At 42.9% G+C, this 24884-nt stretch overlaps 3 protein-coding genes across 6 annotated transcripts; 2 read left to right on the top strand and 1 right to left on the bottom strand.

Annotated features, from left to right (window-relative positions):
* The first annotated feature begins 1822 nt into the window (after positions 1 to 1822).
* On the top strand, positions 1823 to 14205 carry brpf3a (bromodomain and PHD finger containing, 3a). Of its 4 annotated transcripts, none has more exons than XM_069690807.1 (13): positions 1823 to 1878; positions 4068 to 5594; positions 5858 to 6014; positions 7493 to 7621; positions 8065 to 8193; positions 8294 to 8606; positions 9120 to 9464; positions 9829 to 10383; positions 10472 to 10529; positions 11319 to 11407; positions 11616 to 11713; positions 12195 to 12349; positions 12437 to 14205. In XM_069690807.1, exons 2-13 carry the CDS (start codon positions 4087 to 4089, stop codon positions 12618 to 12620), a joined length of 3720 nt encoding a protein of 1239 aa, XP_069546908.1. In that variant the 5' UTR covers positions 1823 to 1878; positions 4068 to 4086; the 3' UTR covers positions 12621 to 14205. The 4 variants fall into 4 exon arrangements, with proteins under 4 accessions (XP_069546908.1, XP_069546910.1, XP_069546907.1 ...); XM_069690806.1 differs by having other exon boundaries at positions 1824 to 1878; positions 7490 to 7621; XM_069690808.1 differs by having other exon boundaries at positions 1825 to 1878; positions 7490 to 7621; positions 11640 to 11713.
* A 2654-nt stretch (positions 14206 to 16859) lies between these two features.
* Positions 16860 to 23240, bottom strand: mon1bb (MON1 secretory trafficking family member Bb). Its single transcript, XM_069690801.1, has 6 exons — positions 23168 to 23240; positions 21012 to 21106; positions 20323 to 20907; positions 19075 to 19867; positions 18318 to 18465; positions 16860 to 17651 (listed from the first exon to the last, which is right to left on the bottom strand). The coding sequence occupies exons 2-6, from the start codon at positions 21088 to 21090 to the stop codon at positions 17424 to 17426; spliced, it is 1833 nt and encodes a 610-aa protein (XP_069546902.1). The 5' UTR covers positions 21091 to 21106; positions 23168 to 23240; the 3' UTR covers positions 16860 to 17423.
* On the top strand, positions 22440 to 24749 carry tcta (T cell leukemia translocation altered). Its single transcript, XM_069690805.1, has 3 exons — positions 22440 to 23115; positions 23196 to 23247; positions 24121 to 24749. The coding sequence occupies exons 1-3, from the start codon at positions 22905 to 22907 to the stop codon at positions 24158 to 24160; spliced, it is 303 nt and encodes a 100-aa protein (XP_069546906.1). The 5' UTR covers positions 22440 to 22904; the 3' UTR covers positions 24161 to 24749.
* Positions 24750 to 24884: the final 135 nt, after the last annotated feature.

Genomic DNA, 24884 nt, shown 5'->3' with positions numbered 1-24884 from the left:
CAGCCAACGAAGTGTTTGTGGGTGGAGAATGAAGACTAATTTTGAAGGGGTGGAGAGACACAGCACGAAGTAGAAACATAGAGCTTCCACCGTGGAATAAAATGTGGTAAATTTATAGACTCGGGTAACTGCCCTGATTTTGCAAATTAATGAAAAGCACATGATTGTGGCAGAACAGTAACATTATCCTTGTATTGTAGTTACGATGAGTGTCATTAGTTGCTTGATATTCAACTTAAACTAAGTTGGATATTTTAAGCTCATGAGACGAGATACATATCTCATGAATAAATGAGCAGGTTTTGAAGTAGAAGTATGAAGTTACATTTGTAGAAAGATTGACAAAGACATGTAAATAACATAAAGAGAACCACACACAGGCTTTTTTGAAAGGTATTATTTAGTGCCTTAGAGATGTTACAAAGATGTACAAAACACAAAAAGTGCATCATAAGAGAAAAGTTAAAAGCTTCAGTGATGAAAAACTTCAGCTTTTTAAGCATTACACTCTCTGCTCTTTATTACCATTTTAAAACGCAACTCTGAAGGATAACCGCATTGTTGCAATACACAGGGAAACAACAAAAGAAGATATTCTTGCAGAGAACCTACTTGATTATCTTTATCGGAGAGTGCTCACTGACCTTGGAAAGACATATGAGGATTCCTATGTTGAATAAGCTATCCAATGGCTCAGATAAAAACTAGAAAAATAACAGGAATAGAGAGATTGTTTCTCCTGTGCAGCTACAAAGTCAACATTTGGTACAATCCTCCTTTTCACATTTGGGTCTCTGAGAGACTCTTGTCACAACTGAATATGTTTCTGAACTTTAGCAAAAAAGATGGCTTGCACATAAGCTTGTTCAGCACAGTAGACCTTATTTTGTTTCACTTTGTTGTAATTTGTGTTCACCATTAACAACTACTATAGAAGGTTTGTAGGCTCTGCCCATTCCTGTAAACTTATGTAGGTTAGATATTCAAGCCATAATGGAAACATGTGCTCCGATAAAGGCTGAAAAACATAATATAGCTTTAAAAAAGTGAATACTTTCAATGTGTTTAGGCAGGAGGAACAGTTTTTGCAGAAACAGCTGACAAAAATGTTCACTGGGTGTTTTATAGCTCCTGGAAAAAGTAGAGCCCATAAGAACTGAGTCAGACAGCGATCATCTCATCAGTATATGATTTGCACACTGAATTGGATTTTGCAGATTACAAAGGAAGTAATACATTTACCAAAAGCCAGCTGGCGTTCTATTGTAACTGAGCAACAGCATATATGATTATCTTGTCATTTGTAAGTGTATTTATTCCCAGCAGTAAATGTACTTAATTTAGTAAAAATCTTTGCTGGCTTTGGAAAGCTTCAAACCCATATCATTACTTTTCAAATCTTGCACCAACTGGTTAAAAAGATTCGCTGCAATATTTCTAATGGCATCACTTTTTGGCAACTCAGCTGGAGAAGGCCTAAAGAAATTGTGTGCATGATAAATGAAATTCAAAACCAGATTTGGGGTTTTCACACACACACACACACACACAAAAAAGAGTCAACATCACATATATTCAAAATAAAATAGTCTTCATATCTTTCCTAGAAAAGGTTTGTGAAGACGTCTGGTGGAGATGCAGATGAAGCCAGAAGGCGCGCAATAAATGTCCCGTTGTTTTTCTCCTCGGTTCGGTCTGTGATGAGCTTCTGACGCGGTCCGATGAATTCGCTTTATCGCGTCGACCAATCAGATATCGGTGCGCGTTGAGCGCGAGGCGAAGCGGAGCGCTTCGATTGGCTGAGGTGTTTTTTGTTTTTTTCTAAAGGGGCGTATTTTTTTTCAAGCCATCTTGACTGAATATTTAGCCTCATCCAAGGTACATTAATTTGATATCTTCGGGATTTTGCGGTCCCCAAGATGTTAACCACCGTCGTTAGAAAGGTTTAAGCCACGCCAATGAAACCGGGTCGAGTTCATGTGTGTAGCCGGAGTCACGGCGGAGAAGCGAGGTGCTGAAAGATGACGCTGTCGCTCCTGAAATTACCGGCCAGCTAAGCTAACGGCTAGCATGTCCGCCTTCGGCGGGTCCAGCCTGTCACTAGCTGACATTTAGCTAGGTGCACTTTATTCTTGTTTGGCGCTGCGGAGGAGGACGACAGCACAAAAGGTAAAAAAAAAAAAAAAAAAAAACCTCTGGTGTTTTCGGCATTTTACAGCATGACTCGAAAAAAAAAAAGCTGTAGTTTCGTCACACGAAATCCGTGTGCGTGTCTCACATCGGAGAGAGAGACAGAGGAGACAAGAGACCCGTCTTTCTGCAGGGTGTCTCCGGAGCACGAAGCAAAACCCGAAACGCTGCACATTTGCAGCGTCGTGATCTCATGTGTACATGCATATCAATTTACGCATTTAGGCACAGTACAATGCGTCTGCTCTCTGGTTGCTTTTGTTTGCATGGTGTAATTGGGCTGCTAATCGACTTGCAACGCGAGCGTCGTCTCCGCTGTCGTGCGCTTAAAATGGCTGACAGATGTTAGATACTCGGGTTGGTATTTAGCGCTTCTCAACCTAACTATGCACAGCAACAAGGGGGGGAGGAGGGGGGAGGGAGGAGGAGGAGGAAGAAAAAAAAAACACGGTGCGAACATTTGATTGGTCACAGAGACCTGGTGCCCGTGTTGCTGACTCCTGATTGGACCAATGGAGAGACAGCTGAGTTGCACCGCATGCGATGCGCGGCTGACTGGAGTTGTGTTTGTGATACAAGAGTGCTTGGAGGGTTAAAATGCTGTTATTTCAGAGTGCAGCCCCAGAGTTGACCCCTTTTACTCGGTGGCTGTTTTGTCCAGGAATAAAGACATACTGATAGAATAAAAAAAAAAAAAATACAACAACAAGGTTTTAGGACAACTTATTCACCAATTTTTTTTTGGATTATTAATGAATAAAAGAAAGCATTTTAGAAATTCTTGTTTACCACACTGTTTTTTTGTTGTTGTTGTTGTTGGATTCTTCTCTCACCCCAGGAATATACATTCAACAGCGTGAAAATTGCATACGGAGAACAAACATTCAGAGTTTTCCCTACCACTATAACACCTAAGGGCCACAACCAAGTGGGTTTTTTTTCATAGCATTTCAGCCAAATAAACAGAAAAATACTCATTTGAGTGCTGCCTGAGAAAATGTGAGGAAATTGCAGTTAAAATGAATTCGCTATAAGCTTTGCTTTACCAATGTTTGTTATTATTTTCTTCCTATGGGACACAATGTGTTGTTTTTTTTTTGTGTTTTTTTTTTAATAAATATTGTACTTATGATATTCAACAATTATGTGAAAATGCATAGTTTTCGACAATCCCTCTTACCCTGTGACCAGTGGAAAACCCTGCACATTTGGAGCCACATGCGGGACAGCTTTTTGTCCATTTTTAAACGATGGTATATTGACCAGTCTACGAGGGAGTAATTGGAGACATTTTCTAATATTTTCATGGTATTACTTAAGTAGTTTTTCTGTTGAAATGGCACAATAAGAGTACCTACAGCGATGGCTAATATTGATTTGAAATGTAGCATTTATAGTTGCACCCACGGCCTGATAACATTGATATTAAATTAGTTATGTACAACAAATATTTTACGGTAGCACCCAATACAGTTGAAGTGCACCGTAACTTACTTTGACAAAGGTAAAATATTTGTAGGAAGTAAGGCACCAAAATCACCTTTAACATTTGACTTTTCTGATTAATATGTAAAATAAACCTTTGACATACACTAGACAGAGTTTGAATAATTTTTTTTTTTAAATTGCAAGTACTTTTTCAGATGATTTACTATGCTTGAATTTTTACATTCGATCAATGTGACACTCATTAACAAACATTGCAGACCCCATTGTCCCTATCCAAGCCTTTATATCTTTCTCATACTTTTCCATATGAATATACAGCAGTTATAGTAAATCTTTGTAGATAATTAATTACACAAAGTAGAAAACAGTATTGACACAGAAGCTTGAGTCATTGCATCAAACATGATTTCCTCCTTTCTATCCGTTAGGAAGCTGGCGTAAACTCCCATGCGGAAGGTGAGGAAGTGGGAATGCGAGACAGTTGTTAGCGGACTCAACATGGGTAGGGGTCGAGGCAGAGGCAGAGGAAGGGGCAGGGGATCGTCTGGCCAGTTGCGGCCCCCCTCGCCTTACAGACTGCAGCTCTCCCCATCCAGGGAGACTTTGACGTACGCCCAGGCCCAGAAAATAGTGGAAGTGGACCTAGAAGGGAGGCTCCATCGGATTAACATCTCAGATCCTCTGCCGGTTATTACGGAAGACGAGATGATGGCCCAGGACATTGCTGAGTGCAACAGTAACAAGGAGAACAGCGAGCAGACACAGAATAAAAGCAAATCGTGGAGGAAGCCCTCAAACAGTAAAACCAGGAGGAGTGTTAAAAATACATCTCACCAGAACCAAAGGTCTGGCTCCCATCAGCACACGGGATCTACTCATTCCTTCCAGCACCCGGCCCACCAAAGTCCTCTGCCTGAGCCCACCTTCCGCGTGCTGAGTTCAGTTTCCCCTTCGGAGGCGCCTCCTCTTCCAGTAGCCTACTACCGCTATATAGAAAAGTCCGGGGAGGAGCAGGACAGTGTGGCCGAGTACGACATGGACGAGGAGGACTTGGCCTGGCTGGAGATGGTGAACCAAAAGAGGGTGACTGACGGCCATGCCTCTGTATCTCCGGACACTTTTGAGCTGCTGATCGACCGCCTTGAGAGGGAGTCCATCTTGGAGTCCCGCAGCCAGGCTCTGTCCCAGAGTGCCGTGGACGAGGACGCCTTCTGCTGCGTCTGTCTGGATGATGAATGTCTGAACAGTAACGTCATCCTGTTCTGTGACATCTGCAACCTGGCCGTCCACCAGGAGTGTTACGGCGTGCCCTACGTACCTGAGGGCCAGTGGCTGTGCCGCTGCTGCCTGCAGTCCCCTTCCCGCCCTGTAGACTGTGTGCTCTGTCCCAACCGAGGAGGTGCCTTCAAACAGACAAGTGATGGACGTTGGGCTCATGTTGTCTGTGCCATATGGATCCCAGAGGTTTGCTTTGCCAACACTGTGTTCTTGGAGCCCGTCGAGGGGGTGAAGAACATCCCCCCCGCTCGCTGGAAGCTAACCTGCTACCTGTGCAAGCAGAAAGGCAGGGGTGCGTCTATTCAGTGCCACAAAGCCAACTGTTACAGGGCTTTTCACGTCACTTGCGCCCAGAAGGCCGGCTTGTTTATGAAGATCGATCCAGTCCGGGAGATGGGTGTCAACGGCACCACCTTCTCTGTGAAGAAGACTGCTTTCTGTGAACATCACTCTCCTGTTGGGTCTAGGCGGGACGGGTCTGGAGATGAGTCGGTGGAAGGGAGGCTCGTGGGGGGCAGGGGTAATCGGGGTCAAAGGTCATACACTCAAAGTCCCCCCTCGCCACCAAGCAAGAAGGCTACCAAAGGCCAAAAAAAGAAGAATACAAAAGGGTCTGGTGGGTCGACACGTCGCTCCACCGTTCCTGTGCTGCTTGTGCCTCAGATCCCGTCTCACAGGTGTGACATTTGCATATTGTTAAAATTTGCATGCCCTGTTTTTGCTGTTGTCTCTGTTGCATTAAAGTTGTCATTGATATTCCTCCATCCAAAGAGAACACTTTTGCCATCTTGCATCGGTTCTGATCCAGTGAATTTTACAGGCAATCGTTGATATTTTAAATGACCTTATCGTAAAGCCACACAACGTGGTGGTGTTATTATAACTACTGCTATCCCCCACACAGGTTTCAATCTTTAACTGTTGCGTTGTATCTCGACAGGCTGAACAAGATCTGCACAGGAGTTGAAGTCCAGAGGAAGAATCAGTTCATGCAGAGGCTTCATAACTACTGGTTACTGAAACGACAGTCACGAAATGGGATGCCTTTAATCCGCCGACTCCATTCCCATCTACAGGCCCACAAGATTGCAGAACAGGTGAGGAGAGATATTATCTACAGCATTGGTTCTCAACTGGCGGGTGGGGGCCCAAAAGTGGGTCGCTGGGTCATTTTGAGTAGGTTGCAGATGGTTTAAGTGAAATAAAAAAAAAAAATTGGGGGGGGGTCAAACATTTATTTAGACTTATACAGAAATTCATGCAGCCATAGTGTAACGTTATAAGGCAATTAAACCCTCTCATTTACATTATACTGTCATGATAAGACTGTAAATAGAGTATGAGGCCTTCAGAGAACCAGTCTGCTCTAAGCGGTGTAAGCCAAGTCACCGGAACCAAACCACTACACACCTTGTTTGTATCCTCACGTGCTGAAATCATACATAAAAGCAGACGTCACACTTTGGGATGGCTGATTAAGATGGACGGCAAAATCCACACAACCCTTCGGGCTGCATCTACGCCTAACCAGGCAACATGGTAATAACGGCCATCCACTTATTAATTTGAATGGAGCGTTGAGGCCACATGGGGTGCAGACAAAAAGCGCCCGTGCCAAAAGGTTGAAGGATAAACTTTTGCCAAAACCCCAACCGACATCACACTAATCACGTAAGCCAGCGATCAGACAGCATTTCACTGTTTATCAAGCAAAGTGGGGAGGTAGAAGAGAGACTGACGTGATGACCTGTGTTGAGCTGTACAACATTTCCATGAGGGAGCACATGACGTTAACTGGCAACCATGATGGCATACAAATAGGTCACGACACACCCACACCTCCGCAACCTCAAAGGTAGGTGCCACAGTCTTACGGTTCTAGCAGTGGACGTCCTGCTGCCGTGGAGGCGAATATTGGACTTTTAAGTTATTGCCCAATCATTTAGGCTGTCAGGTGAAAGTGCAGGTAATAAAGATTTATCCACAGTTGTTTAAATATAATTCATTACAGAATTCCCTTTTATCGTTTTAAACGCCAGGAAGAAGAGATGTCCACACACAATATATCACTTTATACTACATAGGTCTAGAATAAAGTGATGCACTGCGTGGATCTAAGTAAATCTCTTTTACTGAGTTTGCGCTTATTGCTTATCTAGTCCAGCTGGGTGGAGCGGTGGTTTTCCTCCATTGTTTTAAAAGGCAACCTATAAAAAAAAGTATGCAGATTGCAGATGCAATTGTGTATTTTGTGCAAATGAAATAATTTTGTGTGAAATTTTGCCAATCTTTTGTTTTTTTGTAACTTTAGCTTCGTAACAAAATATTTTTGACTTGTGACTTGACAATTATGGTTTTGTTTTTTTGGGTTTTTTTTGTTGGAAAACTGAGTGACAGACTGAATGAATCTCGCAATAAGAGCCTGGCATCGTCCTCAAACTGACCCAGGAGCAAACCTGGGTCTCTGAGCCCATAATACTTCCTCACTGCCGCAGAAATATCTTGCAGCAGACATTAATTCTGAATTTTAAAGCTGCACCAGAAGTCTGACATCTTTTTCTTTCGTGTTTAGAAGGAGCCTGATGAGAAGCTGAGCGCTGCAAGAGAGGAGCTACGATACTGGCAAAAGTTGAGACAAGACCTGGAAAGAGCCCGGCTATTGGTGGAACTCATCCGCAAGAGAGAGAGGCTAAAGAGAGAACAGGTGCTTTAAAGAGGAGGTCTGAGGCATGTTAGAGCTGTAACAACGGTGAAAACCCCTGCAACATCTGTGATAATCAGTTAATCGATCAATTCATTTTTCATGTGAAATTGTCCAAAATCCAGCTTCTTGAGTGTAAATATCATTGGATTATTTTGTAGTGGTCTATGATTTGAGAATTTTTTTTAAAGTTTTGGTCAGAAAAAACAAACATATAATGTCTGAAAAATTGGGATGGGCATTTGTTTTGACTATTTTTGACATTTCATAGACCAAAAGATTCATGATTTAAATGAGGAGATAATCAGTTGTGAATTGATAATGAAATAATAGTTAGAGGCACCCTTTATCTCGGCTCTCTGCAGCATTTGTCATTCATTTGAACTTTGTGCAGTGACCATGTATTTCCTCTCTCTCCCCTGTGTGTTTACCATCATCACTCTCAGATGAAAATTCAGCAGGCTGCTCTTGAGCTGAAGTTGACCCCTGCGTTGATGCTTCTGCGATCCACCTTGGAGCAACTACAAGAGAAGGACATGGCCAAAATCTTCTCTCAGCCTGTAAACCTATCAGAGGTTGGTGCAGTCAGAAAACCGTCTGTAATACATTCAGCAGCATGGTTGCTGTTGCTTTACTGTGACTCAGCTGACATTCTTATTTTTATGATTTACTGAGGTCCCAGATTACCTGGAGTTTATTTCCCAACCCATGGACTTCTCCACCATGTTCACTAAACTGGAGGGACATGCCTATTGCTCCATTGCGGACCTAGAGAAGGACTTTGACCTCATGATCTCCAACTGCCTCAAGTACAACTCCAAGGACACCATGTTCCACAGAGCAGCCTTACAACTGCGGGAGGTGGGGGGAGCCATTCTGCGTCATGCCCACAGGCAGTCTCAGAGCATCGGCCTGGACCCCAGCACTGGCATGCACCTGCCAGAGGCTCCGAACAAACACGGCTTCTACCACTGTACGTGGGATGACGGTGAGTTGAGAGTATGAGAACTACGTATTGTGACAGCATAGGTGGGAAACTAGTGTTATATTTTTGTTGTTGTTGTTTTTGAGGTGCCGGGGGAAAACCCTGACAAAAGTTAGTCTTAGTCACACACAACAAATATTAAGCTACACAACGTATGCGCTAATTTTAGACACAATACTTACACAACCGCAAAGAAAACCCTCTGTATAATCAACCAGCATATAAGTTTTACTTTCAAAAACCTTATGACTTTCCATTCACCCGGAGGCATGGGAGAGCATTTGTAACGCTGTTTAATGTCGTAATGAATAGACTCGATGACCGGGAAGAAGAGTGAGGAGGTTTATGATGACAATTTTTTAGAGCGATCATAAATCAGAAGGGTGGGTGAGCTGGGTCTTAACCGTTTCGCTAAAATGTGTTTCATGACCATAACCCACAAGCTGCACTTGGTTATCTGGCTTTCTTTTTTTCTTCTTTTTTCTCCTCCTTTTTGTTTTCTCTCAATCAATGCAGTCGACTCACTCCTGGACCCCAACAACAGGCTGCACTTAACCACAGATGAGCAGCTGAAGGCCTTACTGGATAAACTGGACGTGGTCACATCCATGCGCACCAGCGGTGGCCGCACCAAACGCATTAGGTTGCTGCGCCGAGAGATCAACACTCTGAATCAGAAGGTGAACCAGCAGCAGCAAAATGCCCAGCCCGTAAATGGTAATGACAAAGAGGCCAAAGGAAAGGAAGACGAAGAAGAGGGGGAGGAAGATGCGGACAAGGACAAGAAGGAAAAGAAGAAGAAAAAGGATAAGACAAATGTGGATAATGGACCTTTGACAGCGGTGTCCAACTCTGGAACAGGTATAGTTTTACTCTGTATTATTTGTTTTATGCCATTTGGTTTTATGACATTCTTAATACACTGTTAAGTTATTTAAATTATGGCACTGTTAATACATGATCAGTTAATCTGATAATTGTTTTTTTTTTTTTTTATTGTTTCGTCTACAACACGTCAAATAGGAGCATTTCCTAATACCATGCCTGCAAAGACATTTGGTTTACTTTGGTTGATTTTTGATATATTAAAAAAAAAAATAATAAAAAATAATGCCACTACCAGTGAAATGTCTGAAGATATTAAGTTATAAATTACTTCTAAGGTTAATCGAAATTTGGTTTCAGCTGTTTTCATGATCCTGAAATAAATTTGTCTTTGATCCAGATGACTCTCCACCCGTGCTGGAGCTTACCTGCCCTGTATCGTCGCCACTCCCAGGAGATGCCCCTCTGGAGCCCCCAGTCCTGGGCATTGTAACGGGAGGGCGAAGGTCCCCCGGGCGCTCCTACAAACGTCAGAGGTCGTCACGCAGTGGAAGCAAAAGCCATGGTGAAGACGAGGCGGAAGTCGGAGATACGCCATCTTCCCAACCAGAGGCTGTTCATGAGGTCACACCACTGGGCACACCCCCGACTCTGCCTTTGGTTGGAGTCGGTCGTCGCACATCCGTTTTGTTTAAGAAAGCTAAGAATGGGGCACGGGTTGCCAAAAGCAAATCCCCCCCACAGCAGAACGGGAAATCCTCTGAGGATAAAACCAATGGGTTGGATAGCACCCCTGGCAGCCCAAATTCACCCAATGTAAACAACATCACCACTTTACCTCCGACTCCAAACGCCTCCCCCACCCCTCCCTCTCCTTCCTCACACCACCTGAGGTCCAGAGGCCCCAGCTCAGAAAGTGAAGCAGTCAAACTGCCTCCACTACCCACAGAAGAAGGTAAGGACAGAACAGATTGCAGTACTGCAGACATTCGACTGTCCCGTCCGGTCCATATTTGTCACCATTTCATTTGTGGTTTTGCTAGGCCTGACAAATGGAAAGCACTCCCCTGCGGACCACGATGATGACGACCCAAACCTAAGGTGAGTGCAGGGTCACAGACGCAATGGACCCTCATGCAAAAACAACTCGCACAAACAGACTTTAGTGGCATGTACGAGCAATGTCAGGGAATTAGTGCTATTCACATTCACACATTTTCTCATCCAAATTTACAAGCAGCCATCCCTGTTAAAAGTCATGTTTGTTTGACTTACGAAGACTTCATTAAATTAACAACAAATACTGTGTAAAACAAACCCGATGCGAAACAATTTTTGCATTTATAGATAATATTTCTGTGCAACAACTTCTGCATTTCAGTAGTTGCTAGAAGAACGTTTGTCGCTCCAACAGCTGCAGACAGATATTGTCCGGTACCATCATCTGTGGTACCAACAGTATAACATCACCTATTGGGTGTTATAGTGTTCTCTCGTCCAATATCTCCGTTATTGTCGCTTCCCCAGCTGACACTGCTAAATTTGCCTTTATGTCTGCAGCAGCAGATTTTGAAGTTCGGCTGTGTGAAAGTCTTCTTTTTATTCTTTGGAACAAACAGCCTTATATAGCAACTTTAGACGCAAATGAAACCTCACAAACATGCTTCTTCTCATGATAAGGTTGTATTTATCAGCCTTAAATGACCAACTTAAACATTTGTACAATCAAGCCTTGAAGACAAAAAGTTCATTTAGAATAAGAATATGCAAATGCTCCTTTGTGGCTGATTGTTTTTGAAATTATTAGGCACTGAATTGTAGCTTTTATATCGCTTTTAAATTGTACTTAAACTGAAAAATGACCCACCTCTTGCTTTTCTCACCTCTCAGCTGTGGTGCCTCCCCTCCCAAACGTAGTCGGGGTAAACCTGCTTTGGCTAAAGTTCCTAGCAGTGAGAATGGAGACATCTCTGGGTCTGGTGTGTATCATGACAAGGCAATCAAAATACAATTAAATGCCTCTTTTTTTGTGTGTGTGTTTTACTTGAAGCATAATGTAAGAATTTGCACACAAAAAACAAACATGTAGTTGTCATGAGCAATATAGTTCCATAAAATTCTCAGTTTGGGCTCAGGAGCTGTCATGAATAGAAATTCATTGAATATATTGGAATATCCTGTTCACAGGAAAGTCTACACTTCTGTCTTTAGATAGTGAGACCCAGCTTGCACCACTGGACCTTGTTTGGGCCAAATCCAGAGGATATCCATCATACCCAGCAATGGTGAGAATGTATTTGATCTTACGGTTTACGGTGCACATACTCAGATTTCGGAGCTAGCATTAAGAAGAAGGTCAGTGTTTCCCACACATAAACCTTACTTGGGCCGGCACTCGGGAGTATATTTGCCGACCCATTTTAATACCTTTTTTTTGTTTTTTTTAACTGTCGGATAGAACGACGCCGTCCGCGATCAATTTCTAGCGGACAATCTCCCCTCGCTCTTCGTCCGAGTGAAGCGTGAGAGCAGAGCAGAGGTAGACTTGTCAATGACAGCAAAACACAGTAGAGACTCGCACACTGAGCTGTAAATCGTAGCTTCAGAAATGCTCTCCCTCTCTAATCTGAATGAGTCTCTGCATTAACATCAGTCACCCTACCCCCACCCCACCTACCACTACAAGGAAATCTTCAACCTGTGGGAAAACCACAGGAAGAGAATAATTATTCGATGCACTGTAGCTGACAAAATGATTTGTTCCAGATTGTTGATCCATACATGCCCCAAGAAGGACTTCTCCACAACGGCATCCCCATTCCAGTGCCTCCTGTGGAGGTGCTCAAACTGGGTGAATGGGGAAAATCAGAAGAGGGCGAAAAGCTTTTCTTGGTGCTTTTCTTCGACACCAAGAGAACATGGTAAGGTTCAGACAGGACGGAGAGCAATTTTAAATCTGTTTGCCAGTAGTCTTGGTCACTTTGAAAATGGTCTCTCTTGGTTTTCAGGCAATGGCTCCCTCGCAACAAACTACTGCTGCTGGGTATGGATGACACAATAGATAAACTGCGCTTAATGGAAGGCAAGAAACCCAGCGTTCGCAAGTCTGTACACACTGCATATGATCGGGCTATGGTGCATTTAAATCACGTGAGAAGAAATCTTAACTTCACTCCCTCTAATTTTATATAGATTTGATTTGAAAGATTTGATCATCTTAAACAAGCTGCCTGGTTAAACGTATAGAAGCTTATTCAACGCTCTTAAAAAAAAAATATGGGAAAGTAAAACAAAGGATTACATTTCCAACAGTTGATGGTATTTGAAGGTTTTCTGAGTAAGACTGTTGCTCGCAATTTTAAAATGGAAGAAACGAAGTGCTTAAAGACTTTCATAAATTCATTTTTTTCATTTATTTCTGTCATTTTTAAAAGTTTTACACAACCACTGTCGCTATATGTTCAGAGAGTTTTTATTTTTGGCCAAAGCGAGTCAAGACTTTAGTGAAAATGTGTAATTATTTAATCGTCAAAGGGAGTGTCTTGATTCAAAACATATTTACATTGTATTTGCCATAAAAATGTCACTGTGTATAATGAAGTATGAAAGTCCCACTTAACGCTCACGTCGTATCTGGACTCTACGGAAGTTTGGCTCGGACAGCCGCGGACAAACATTTGCATTTTTGCCTTCAAAAGCTTGTTGTAAGACGGAATCAATATACAGTATTGAATATTCCTTTTGGGCCATATCGCCCACCCTTAATTCCAGGGATTACATCAAACCTGTTACTTCCATCTAATTTAAAACTCAGCCCCAAATGGAGCATAACTGTCTCTACATTTGAATGGTTTGGGCGAGGTTTGCATTTATTTAACAATTCTGAGAATTGCTCAGTAGATACAACATAAGTGTTAAAGAATGTTTTTGGTTTTTTTTTGTCCCAAACGGCTGCCAGTGCAAACATCCTTGAACTTTTAGTCCACCTATGACGTGTCGCTGGTGAGACTCCAGAGATGTTTAATTATTTTTCCATATTGTGAAACTGTAATATGTAACTAGAATGTCGGGAGTACCCGGTGCAGCTACCCGGTTTTATGAGATGTGAAGCCACTACGGAGGTAAAGAGAATTTTTAAGACAAAGTCTACTGCGGTCAGTCACTGAAGAATCTGCAAGCTTGGCTGAAAAGATTTGAAAAGCACAAACGGTCTGTTCTAACAAACTTGTCGGGTTGGTGCCTCCGGGAGCCATATGTGTGGCAAAACCTTTGTGTGTGTGTGTGTGTGTGTGTGTGTGTGTGCGTGTGTGCGTGCGCGCGTGTACAGCTTATACACATATGTATACAACCTAAGTGTAGTAAAAGTGCATGTGTATAGTTTTGTAAATATGTAAATGTATGTTTATATTGGCTTACATGAAGTAATTTAAGGAATGCAAAAATCAAGTTTAGATTTTAATTTATAATTTGTGGCAGTCGAGAGTGTTATTTAAAAAGTAAAATATTGAAAAAGATGTACGTACGATGCTAAGTAGATCTTTGTAACAGTGATGGTATTCGGAAACATATTCTCTAGAAAAGAGGAGGCACAAGACCCTTTTCTCTGTAGGCAGCAGTGGCCGTTATCGCCTATGAGTTTTGTTTTGTTTTTGTTTTTCCTCTGTGGCACAGGAGATTTTTTTTTTTTTTTGATCTTGTCATTTCAGTTGTACTGCAAGATCTATAATCTGCCTGAGACAATATTTTCTCACACAAGAATAAATGCTGTTTGAAACAAGTGCATGTTGCGCCGTGTTTTTAAGAAAAGATATGAAAGTGATTTCACATCAACCGACATGTATGTTAACGATACATCTGTAATAAGCCAATGTCAACCAATAAAATTGTCCGGACGATATATATAAAAAAAAAAAGATGGATTAATAAGTAACAAGATTGTTCCTGTTGTGCGCAAATGATACGCAACACTGTGACGTGCACGGAGCAGCCGGAAGCTATAACCATAATGGGTACGTAAATTTCGTGGCTTCATCAAAATCAGCCCCCCCCGCGTTACACATTATTTTGCGAGCAGGGGTCCGGGTACGTCTGTGATGTTTTAACACGCGTGAAACTTGAGCAGAGACTGCATCAAAGTTTGTGATTTTTTTTTTTTTTCAATTTTTTTTTTTTTTTTTTTTTTTTGGGGGGGGGGGGGGGCAGGAAAAAAAAGTTCCGGGGAAACAAAAAAAAAAAAAGTTCCGGGGAGCCAAACCCAGCGAGAAACTAGTGTGCATTTTCAACGCATTGTCATTTTGGAGAACCAACATGGCACGGTGCCACAGTTCCAAGTCATCTGCACTGAACGTTTTCCGTCAGGCGCCTCACAACATCACAGTAGAACTCGGTGTTTTGACAGTCAGAGCGCGGAGGACAAAATCACGGCGCACCACCACCCTGCGGATGCCAAAAAACAACAACAACAACAAAAACCACCTAGTTGGGCGCGTGACTTGATGTCTGGGACGGGGACTTTCTGCCCTTTGGAAATGCGAATGTGACTCAAAACACTTCCGTGCGCGTCCCGGTGTATTTTAATGTCTCCGTTACCATCTTCCAAAACAGAAAATGCCATGCGTGTCATGCGTCATGTGCATGGAAAAAAAAAATAAAAAAAAAATCGCAGACGCGACAGACACAGCGCCCACAAAAAAACAACAACTTGCGTAACTCGGGCTCTGATTTTGATCAAGCCATGAAATTTGTAACGCTCGCTCATGATGGCTGTACCTTCCTCCTGGTCCGTATTTGTGGCCTTTTAAAGGCTCCAAATGTGGCTGAAAAATTACGTTGTTTTTGTTGTTGTTGTTGTTGTTTTTCTTCTCTCCTTTTGGTTCCCCGCATAATCTTGTAATCCAGTCTTGTCCAACAATATTGCCAACGTACTTGACTAGTTACTTAGAGCGACGCACATTGATTTAATTGGTATACGGGAGGCAGTGTGAATTCAAACACTGCGTTTATCATCCAAAAACGAGGCGAAAAATTGGTCCACATTCTGCCAAATAAATGCAGCGCCAGACGGAAGTGATCCCTGCAACGGCGCAAACATGCGAAGCAGCAGAATCAGTGTTATAGTTCACCTTATAAGCTTTTTACCAAAACTAACAAAACCCCTTTGTAACAACCAAAATTTTGAAGAGCAACTTTAATATAATTACATATTTGTGCTTAGTAACTGTAACTAATTAGTTACTTTTAGTTTGCAATTTAATTACGCATCACCTTTACATGGAACTAGTTACTCCACAAACATGGACACACCCCCCCCCTCCTTGTACTCTATTACCTGAACTAAACAAGCCAATGCCGGATATAAACACAATGTTGACGTCTGCTTTGTCGTGAGTCACACTGCATTACGCAACAACCGTTACCGATATACAGTATTTATTTACCATGTGTCACATGACACCCATCAACGACTTGACATCAATTTGAATCTTGGGTAAATGCTGGTAATGCTTCTTTTTTTTTAATTTTTTTCCATGGGTGCCTCACTTACCAATCATATCCCGTCGTTCCTGGAGGGAACTTCGGGATGTGGTACCGATTGTGATATATTTCCTTTAAAGAATAACTCGAACTGAAACCCAGGTAAATATTCATTAATTTCACTAAACTGGAAGTCTACCTTTTCTTAGAATTAGGATCAAATTCGTTATTTCAAGGGAACTGACAAAATAATTATTGAAATAATGCAACAAAGAAACCAAGTGTTACTGTTTGTAAATGTTATTTCTCAAAAAAAAAAAGTCTATTCAATTAGGACAACTGTAAATTTGTGCAACCTGGGATTTATTTCATAATACTACAGACATACTCTTAAGACTTGAACTGACAGCAAAACTCCTCAGAGGACACAAGGATGAGGCTACTGTTTATAGTCCATCTTTACAAAGCTATTATTGAAAACGATAGGTCACCTGAACGCCCGACATTAGGTGGCAGATGAGAACCACACGCAAACGATCCTCAGAAAAACATTGCATGAGCTCTGTGGCATCTTAGCTTGACAGATAATCAGCGATAAGGTTCGACTTCTTCCAAGGAAAACACTTGACGGTGACAATGATCGTGTGATGTGATGAGGCTGGGATTTCCTACTTGTTTTCTGCACAAAATGTAACATAAAATTACACCTGAAACCTCGTTTTCACTTGAGTAGAAACATCAACAGGGTAATGAAACAACGCCATGTTTTCACAGGGATGAGTGATCAGATTCATCAGAGGGCGATTTCTGAACTCGTGGCCCTGAATGACTCACGGTGGCCCTGAATGACTCACGGTGGCCCTGAATGACTCACGGTGGCCCATCCCTCTTCTGGCAGTTCCAGTTGTTGTTATTCCAGTTTACGCCGATCCCAAAAAAACACAACGCACTTCCAAATTTTTTTTTTTTTTTTTTTTTAATGTTTTGTGACATCAGGATGTCTTTGTATGCTGACATAAAAACGATATGTCTGACCTAATCTGAAAAAGGTAGTTTAAGTTAATTTTTCTCCCCGTATTAACTTACAAGGAAGCAAGAAATAGACAACAAATAGTTGTAGCATATGAATGAACCGTCGCCTGCGATACATTCACTGTCCTTGAGGAAAATTTCTCTCGTCGTTGTAATAAAACAATATAAAAACATTTAAATATCATTGCAATTATGTTTTACCACGGTTCAATTTAAAACGCACTAATGCTGTTTAGCACTGACAGTTTCTGTTCGAAAGCAGTGATGCGGTGACATGCTTTCTTGTTAAGGTAAAGGAATAATACTAGCTTCGAAGAGACCAGTCCTTTTTTTTTTTTTTAAATAGTGTAAAATGTAGTGTTTGATTCCAGTAGTCAATGTCTATCAAGTCCAACGAGTGTCAAAAGAAAGTTCAAAAAAATACCTTGGAGCCAGTGTACAAACTATTGTTGAATGAGGCGGAGCCAACATTGCAGCACTAACAGAGTCCTATAGAAGAGACAAGAAGCCATTATCTGTAGAGTCTTGCTGGTCAGATTTGCCACCTCGAGAGCTCTTGCTGGGGTTTGGAGTGGTTGAATATTTTGGGGGGTATCTGATGAAGAGACGGTCCTCCTCCTTTTTAATCCATCTCAGGAGCTTAGTGATAGCAGTGATGGCGCAGGCCTTTGTGACCAGGGGGCTAAAGCAGGTGTACAACTCAAATTTACTCGTGACCTGAAGGGGAGAGGGGAGAAAAAAAACAAACAGACATTACGAGTCAGAACACGAAACAACGGCATAATTATTAGCCTGGTATCGTTTTGCATTGTTCAATTACTGAAAGTCAACTATTTGCTACGACTGCTCGCGTCGCTTCATCGAGCTGCACCGCCGCTGCAATCGCCCGAACTGCATTTAGAGACGAATGCTTCATTCCAAATGTCATTATCACCAAACTATCCCCACTCGTCGCCGATTGGTCCACCGTACAGAGTGACTGGGAAAACCTTGATGCGAACAGGGTTTCCAGACCATATTAACAGGGAAGGCTGACGCGTGCAAAATGAACATGAAGCTGGCGACCTCGGCAAAAACGGGAAGCGGTGGGTAAACCGCTAGCCTGGCCCTGTGCAAAAAAATAAATAAATAATCCACCTTCCGGCTTCTTTAAAACTCACTAATTAACAGGTTATGTTTGTATGGTCACTCTGCCATGACAGGAAATAGTCCCTGTAAAACCACCCTCAGCTAAATCTTTGGACTAGCTCTTGTCCCGTTTACAGGCTCTGCGCTAAGCTGAGTGCACCGCCTCCCGGCTCCGGCTTCATATGGAACAGACGTGCGAGAGTGGTGTCGATCGTCTCCAACGAGGGGAACACAACCATAAACCAACCCTCATACCCAGGCCAGCAGAGTCTCCCTCTCAGCGACGTGGTAAATGAGCTTGAGGGGTCGTGAAGTGCTGTGGATGCGGCTGTGCATGTAGCGGTAAAGATCCAGCAGTCTCATCTTCTCCTCCTCACTGCTGTACGGGGCTTCCATCTCCGGGCTACACACAAAGGAAAACAACAAAAAACATACAAAGTTCAACAACACCGGGACGCACGGAGACAAAGGGGACGACCGCGCTGAACTTAATTTGTTACACCGGTGGGACAAAGGCGCACAATTGGGAGGAGCTTCCACAATTATTGTAACGTTGTTCTGAAAAGTCATTAAGTTTAATAGATCATTATCAATATAGGTGGACTCTTTATTTGTATAATAGGCGATAATGGGAGACGGTATGAACTTCTTACCATTTCTAATGTCTTTCTCTATAAACCGTCTCACTTTAAAGCCAATATCAATTAGGACTCGACCATTTGTAAACACAACAGCACAGCCGTATTTCTCCCTGAACCTTGTTTCAGTCAGGTAAGAAATAAGGACTTCCTAATGTTTTTGTATTCACTCTCATACAAAAAAATTATTTATACCGTTTTATCACGAGCACAAGAGATACCATGGAAGACAAATATCGATAACTTGTCTACATACAGTAAAGTCTATGAGAAACTCTATCTTTTTTTTTTTTTTTTAAACATAAACCACGAGTTTAGACATATATTGCCCTACTGTGGCTGCACGGACAATGACAATACATAAACACACACACCTGGTGAACTGAGTGAGCTGGCGGTAGTTGTCTGGTACATCAAAGGGCTTGTACATGAAGTGTCTGAGGTCTGAGACGCCCACCTGGCTCACACTGTACGACTGGGCTTTGGCAATGAGGCTCAGGGAGTTCTGAGCCACCATGGCCTCCTCTATCTTCCTCTTGCACTCAGCTACAGCGTAGAAAGCCTCCTTCTCTGTCGAGAGCAGCAGCAAACAAACCGTGCATTCTGGAGGGTCCAGGTAGGAAATGTATGCATAAAAGTAACAGTCGGGATTAAAGAGCGGGAGGCAGATGGGAGTCCAGATCTCGCCGGCCTGAAAGGCGGAGGAGGCTCCAATGAGGTTAAGCAGGAGGTGTACGTCAGCCGGCTCCAGCCTCGTGTCCTCGATGACGGTCTTTTCTTGGACGATGGTTAGCAGCTGATTCTTGGCAATGAGGATGGAGAAAACAAGATTGTGCGTGATAGCTTTCTGCAGGATCTGACTGAGCGAGTCCCGAAGAGAGGAAGCGAGAGGCAAGCAGTGCACGGCTGCTAGCAGGAAGCTGGGGTCAGAATCCACCAGGTTGAGAAGGCCGTCCAGGATCTTTTCGGAGCCGGCGAGGAGTCTCCTCAGGTCGTAGTTCTTCTTGTGCTCAAAGATACGGGATATGCTGGCCTGGGTGAGCATGCTGATGATCTGATAGTACACGTAGAGGAGCTCTCCGCGCAGCTGCTGCTCAGACTGACGACTGCTGGAGACGCACACCAGCACCAGGGGCCCTTTCTGGAGGAACACCACGGTGTGCTCCTCTGATGGAGGGGAGGGAAAACATGGGGAAAAGTTCAAGATTATACAGGAAGCGACAATGAATGTCTACTTGAAGTGCTGCCTTTGATTCATGGCTCTTTGGTCGTAAATATCTGGCCATTTCTGGACTTGAAAATCAATGTAAATTTTGACAGCCATTTTCATAACAAAACGTATTTCAATTGAGTACAAAGTTCATGTAAAAACATAATGGGACTGCATGAGCTTGTCTCAGATGCGGTGCCTTTTGTGACTTGACGATATAATGATCTTTCCCTCCTTAGTGAGCCAGAGCTATCATGGTCACAAATCCAGAAAGCTAGGTCCCCAAATCCTATGAAAAATTGTCTACACTTGCTCGTATTAATGCATATAAATTTTTTTATTTTTTTTAAAGTCAGATAACCTGTGAACCCAGTGGACATAAATAATAATATTGCAACGGCTGCGCTCTCACCTGAATAGACTGAACGGATTATATTATCTCCACTTTGGACAAAAGACACCAGCGCCATCATGACTCCCATTGTAGATGAGAGAGCCTCTTCACTGCCATATCGGGAATAAATGGGTTTGCCGGCTTCACTTAGCACAAAAACGTGCTTCCTGTGCTGCCGCCAGCTGTCGGCTGTAACATCCTCCTCACGATGAGAAATAAATGCCGGAGAGTCCTGGGTGCCTGCCTCCAGCAAGGGGGACGACCTCCCCTTCACGCCGATACCTTGTTCCTCCAGCTTGGCCTTGGCCAGCATCGCAACGACAAACTCCCCAGAGTCGCTCCGGTCATTGTCGACGGCGGCTTCCTCAGTCCCTCCGTCAGCTGGCTGGGAGGCTCCGTTGCTCTGACACGCCGAGCTGGCCGTCTTCTCGGTCTCCGGCTCCGTCGCCCGGTCGGAAGGGGGCTCTGCATCCGCACGGTGTTCTTCCGCTGCAACGTCTGTAAGGTGCGAGTTCGCAGCCTCGTCTCCGTTGTCGTTTCTCTCCACCGGATCGGGAAACATGTGGTTCCCCAACAGCGAGAGAGAAGTCGCCAAGGTGTCAGCTAAAAAGACCACCAAAAAAAAAAAAAAAAAAAAATGATGTCAAATTTGAAACACGAAGACTACAATTAAAAGCTTTAAATGAAACATGACATCGTTTGTTTACCGGCTGGATTGCTCTCAGACAGGGAATCGCAAATCTTCACCTCCTGTGCCTCTCCTTCTGGATGACTGTCCGTCTCCATGATATCATCCCAGTCACTGGAAATATAACAAATCACAACAAACAAGCTGTATAACCAATGCATTTAAGTGGTTGTAGCTGAACGTTGATAAACCACGCGTGTCAAGTCTCTTATGAATAGAAAGCACTCAATGCCGGAGCAGCGGTCAGGGTCACATGATTACTGAGGAGAGCTCCAACTCCCAACATACCAAACAGACGCTACACATTGTGAGTCCGGTTCGCAGCTTCCCGTCTCGTGAAAATCTACAGATGAACAACAGTTTGGATGGACGCAGACACTAAAGTACCCTCCAGCCGATCGCCCGGATCAAGGGCAGCCGAGGTTTGTTTAGTGCAGTTGCCGAAACGGTTCACGCTGTCATGTTCGCCGACGTGCACACCGCGGAGAAAAAGCGCACCTTTACGTTACAATAAATGTTTGACAGCGATTTCCTGCGCAACTCGGTAAAGGTTGGCTGGAGCTGCACGGCTAACACCACCTGCCCAGCAAAAGCGACGCACAGATCAATTTCGTGGCCTCGGCTTAACAGTTGTCACGGAGTCAATCGCGGTTATCTACAATTAAGACAGATAAAAGACGAACACTTACGTTTTTGGTTGTTGTTTTTTTTGTGTGTGCCTTCGAAACGTTGTGTTGAATATTTAATTTGCTACATTAACTTTCGATAAGAGCCTCGTAGCAAACGAGCTGTCCGGAATGAGAAGCAGAAAACAAATGTTCCTCTAGCCACAAGCCAACATCCGGAATCTCTTGATGACAAGTTTAGCTGGCCAATCAAAATCCTCTGTGGAACAACCCAGTGCCCCCCCATCCCCATCCCGACGCACCACACCGGCACTGCGTAAAATAATACCGTAACTTATAACAGGGTAACCGAAATAAAAAATTTAAAAAAAAAATTAAAAAACAACGACAGTGTTTTAGTGATTACAATATATTGAAAGACTCTCTTTAACAAAACTATAAAATAGTGACAGTCAACTGCCTTTTCAGAGAAAACATTTTGACATGTGTCGTTGCTTCGAGAGGCAGCCCCATTTGTGCCCTGTGCGTATAATGACGTAATAGTGACCGTCTTATAGCAGAATATTAGGGAGAATGAACTGAAAGTGGTTATACCTCGTATCCAGCGGAACAATATATTGTGTGCCGATGATACCGTCATACAACATAAGTATAATGCATGTCAGGGGGGGGGGGGGAGGGGTGATCAAATATTGCTTGCGGGACTAAACCAACGTTTAAATCCTATATTTCTACACCGCCATCCGCACCTTACTGCAACTGTCCGCGGTAGCGAGTGCAGCATAGAGATGGAGCCGAGTGTGGACGTGCGGGGATTTTAAACGGACAAAGCATTTTACCATTAGGGTCGTACAGAAGATACCGGTACCGTCACGAAAATGCTCTCAAAAGATGGGAGTCCGCTACTGGATAACAGGTACAAGAAAGTACTGTCCGACTTGCACAGGGCACGCAGAGTTCATTAAAGGGGCTGCGAGCTGGACTACTCCTCTGTGCTGGCAGTAGCAGTTCATATAATTTGTCATAAAGGGTGCGTAAAAGTCTAGTTAAGGCCAAAAAAAATGTAACTGTTTCGGTGCGTTTGGAGACGCTACACGTGATGATGTCAGTAGGCTACGTAACTTACGTTATTTCCGGTTCCTCGATCTTCCCCACGTAAACATCGCAACAGTAGAAATGGCGCACAGAATATCTTACGCCACCAAACCAAAGTGATGGCTTTTCAATTACCCAACGGCCAGACGGCTCAACCAATTCGTGCGGCATTGACTGTGTAACCGGACACTATGGAAGAACCGTGGGATTTCGAATTTCTGTCCCGCATCGCCGACAGCTGCCTGTCTTTTCTCTCCGAATTTGTGAACGACTGGCTCGCCAACGATATGAGAGTCTCCATATTTAAAATCCTACTCAGCTGGCTGATTTTTAGTCTTATCGCAATACACTTCGCGTGGAAAGTCTACGGCAATACAGTGAACGATATGTATTATCGACAAGGTGAGTTCTCTTCGTCTTTACGGTGACACGTGGCTTGCCGAAGCAACGTTACCTTAATCTGTTGTCTTGTTGATGTCCAGGGACGGGACAGAACGGAGGCACACCTGACGCAGCTCCTCACCTGAGTGGATGGTAGGTGTTTGATCGTGTTGTCACGTGGCTTCTATGGCGTAGTTTTTAATCACCTCACACTGTCTGGTGCTCAAAAAGCTACCGTCTGGATTAAGTTACGATTAAGGCAGAGGCTGGATTTCAGTTCCTTAGAGCCTGTTGTTGTTGTTGTTGTTGTTGTTGTTGTTAAGTGGTTATGTTCATAACCATAGTGGTACATGTTGTCTGAGCTGAAGCTGCCACACTAATTTCCAGCATCTTCAAATTTGGTGATTTTTGAAGGAGACTTTTTCCCCTTTAAACTGAAAAGTGTTCCTCTATGGGCTAAGAATGTTTTCATTGTTTTAAGATAAATAAAACTGTTGAATAACTGACTAACTGTCTCTTGTATTAGCTGAAAGATGCATTACTTTGTCACAAAGCTGAAAAAAGGGGCTGTTTTTCTTGACCTGTTGACTCAGAGATACTTGGACAGCGAGACTATGAACGTGTGATGATCTTATAGAATGTTACACATTTAATGTCATTAAACTAACCAAAAGTATATAAAGTAGTCCAAATTAGGACAAATTATTATAGCTACAGCAGTCAAATACTACAGACAATACTGCAGCAGTAGTAATAGTAAGTCAAAAAATTGAATATATAATTGTAAAACACAGACAGTGACCATTTTCTGCATTTTCTTTGGAAGTCACTTTTGCTGACAGTGCTTAATAATGATAATAATTTTGAATGCACAACTTTTAGTTGCAGTGGAGTATTTTCACTTTGTGCCATTAGTACTTTTAAAAGATGTGAAAGTCCTCCTCCACTGATCATACTTGAATGATGTTAGGTTTGCAATTTTGTATCGCTTTGTTAAAAATTACATTCTGTTGTCTATTCCTGTAGGGAAAGTAAAGGAGAACCTCTGAAGACTCATCGGGATTAACAGGACCTTGACCTTTGGACATTGTCCAAGTGAAGGCTGGACCGTTTGGACCTGCCAGATATTGAATTTACACTAAAATTTTCTGAGTAAATTATTGTCGTCATTGCTTTGAAGATGGTCTCAAGATGGCTTCACCTTCTGCCAGTCACTCAAAGAAACATTATCACTTCATATACAAATCAACAGTGTTACATTGATGTTTACTTAACTCTAAAGAGTTTAGGAAATATTTATTTTGGCCAGTCAACATTGATCACTGAGCAGAACCTTCTGCATAAAAAGCTGAATTATTCCATTTGGCTTCATGGTCCAGTGGATTCAGAACAAATGTGGGAAATATTTATAGGTTTGAATTGGGCAGGCTTTAAGAAAACATGTGCAGCGTTACTAACACTCACTATTCTGATTGCATATGTGCATTCATACTGTCAAGAATAGAAACGTGCAGTGAGCTACAAGTAAGTGAATGATGCACTCAAAAAGGTCCAAACAAGTGTGAAACGCTGGACACTTCTCACCCTGAGCGGTCGCCATCTTGGCTATGTAGGGGAAGGGGCAGGATCACCGACGTAAAGAATTCTCAAATTAAGGCGTCTGAGGAAGTCGTCACTACTCATTAACACCATACAAAAGTGTTTCTCTTCCACTACTGCTGCTGGACAGAAGCCATCATTGTGTTTATTGAGTGTGTTTAAACAGAGGGCACGGAAACACGTTAATTTTG

This window comes from Brachyistius frenatus, unplaced genomic scaffold (genome assembly GCF_029030835.1).
Source record: "Brachyistius frenatus isolate BFR_SWC_R1_liver_20210118 unplaced genomic scaffold, ASM2903083v1 Contig_10, whole genome shotgun sequence".
NCBI lineage: Eukaryota > Metazoa > Chordata > Actinopteri > Embiotocidae > Brachyistius > Brachyistius frenatus.
This window is presented reverse-complemented; position numbering and strand designations above follow the sequence as displayed.

What these genes read in the sequence shown, in the direction of transcription:
- brpf3a (XM_069690806.1), top strand. Translation starts at nt 4,087, where the DNA reads ATGCGGAAGGTGAGGAAGTGGGAATGCGAGACAGTTGTTAGCGGACTC. An exon ending in CCTCAGATCCCGTCTCACAG is followed by an intron (nt 5,595 to 5,857) that starts GTGTGACATTTG and finishes GTATCTCGACAG; the next exon opens with GCTGAACAAGATCTGCACAG. An exon ending in GATGACGACCCAAACCTAAG is followed by an intron (nt 10,530 to 11,318) that starts GTGAGTGCAGGG and finishes CTCACCTCTCAG; the next exon opens with CTGTGGTGCCTCCCCTCCCA.
- tcta (XM_069690805.1), top strand. Translation starts at nt 22,905, where the DNA reads ATGGAAGAACCGTGGGATTTCGAATTTCTGTCCCGCATCGCCGACAGC. An exon ending in CGATATGTATTATCGACAAG is followed by an intron (nt 23,116 to 23,195) that starts GTGAGTTCTCTT and finishes GTTGATGTCCAG; the next exon opens with GGACGGGACAGAACGGAGGC. An exon ending in GCTCCTCACCTGAGTGGATG is followed by an intron (nt 23,248 to 24,120) that starts GTAGGTGTTTGA and finishes CTATTCCTGTAG; the next exon opens with GGAAAGTAAAGGAGAACCTC.
- mon1bb (XM_069690801.1), bottom strand. Translation starts at nt 21,090, where the DNA reads ATGGAGACGGACAGTCATCCAGAAGGAGAGGCACAGGAGGTGAAGATT. An exon ending in AATCCGTTCAGTCTATTCAG is followed by an intron (nt 19,868 to 20,322) that starts GTGAGAGCGCAG and finishes CCCCTCCATCAG; the next exon opens with AGGAGCACACCGTGGTGTTC. An exon ending in CAGCTCACTCAGTTCACCAG is followed by an intron (nt 18,466 to 19,074) that starts GTGTGTGTGTTT and finishes CTTTGTGTGTAG; the next exon opens with CCCGGAGATGGAAGCCCCGT.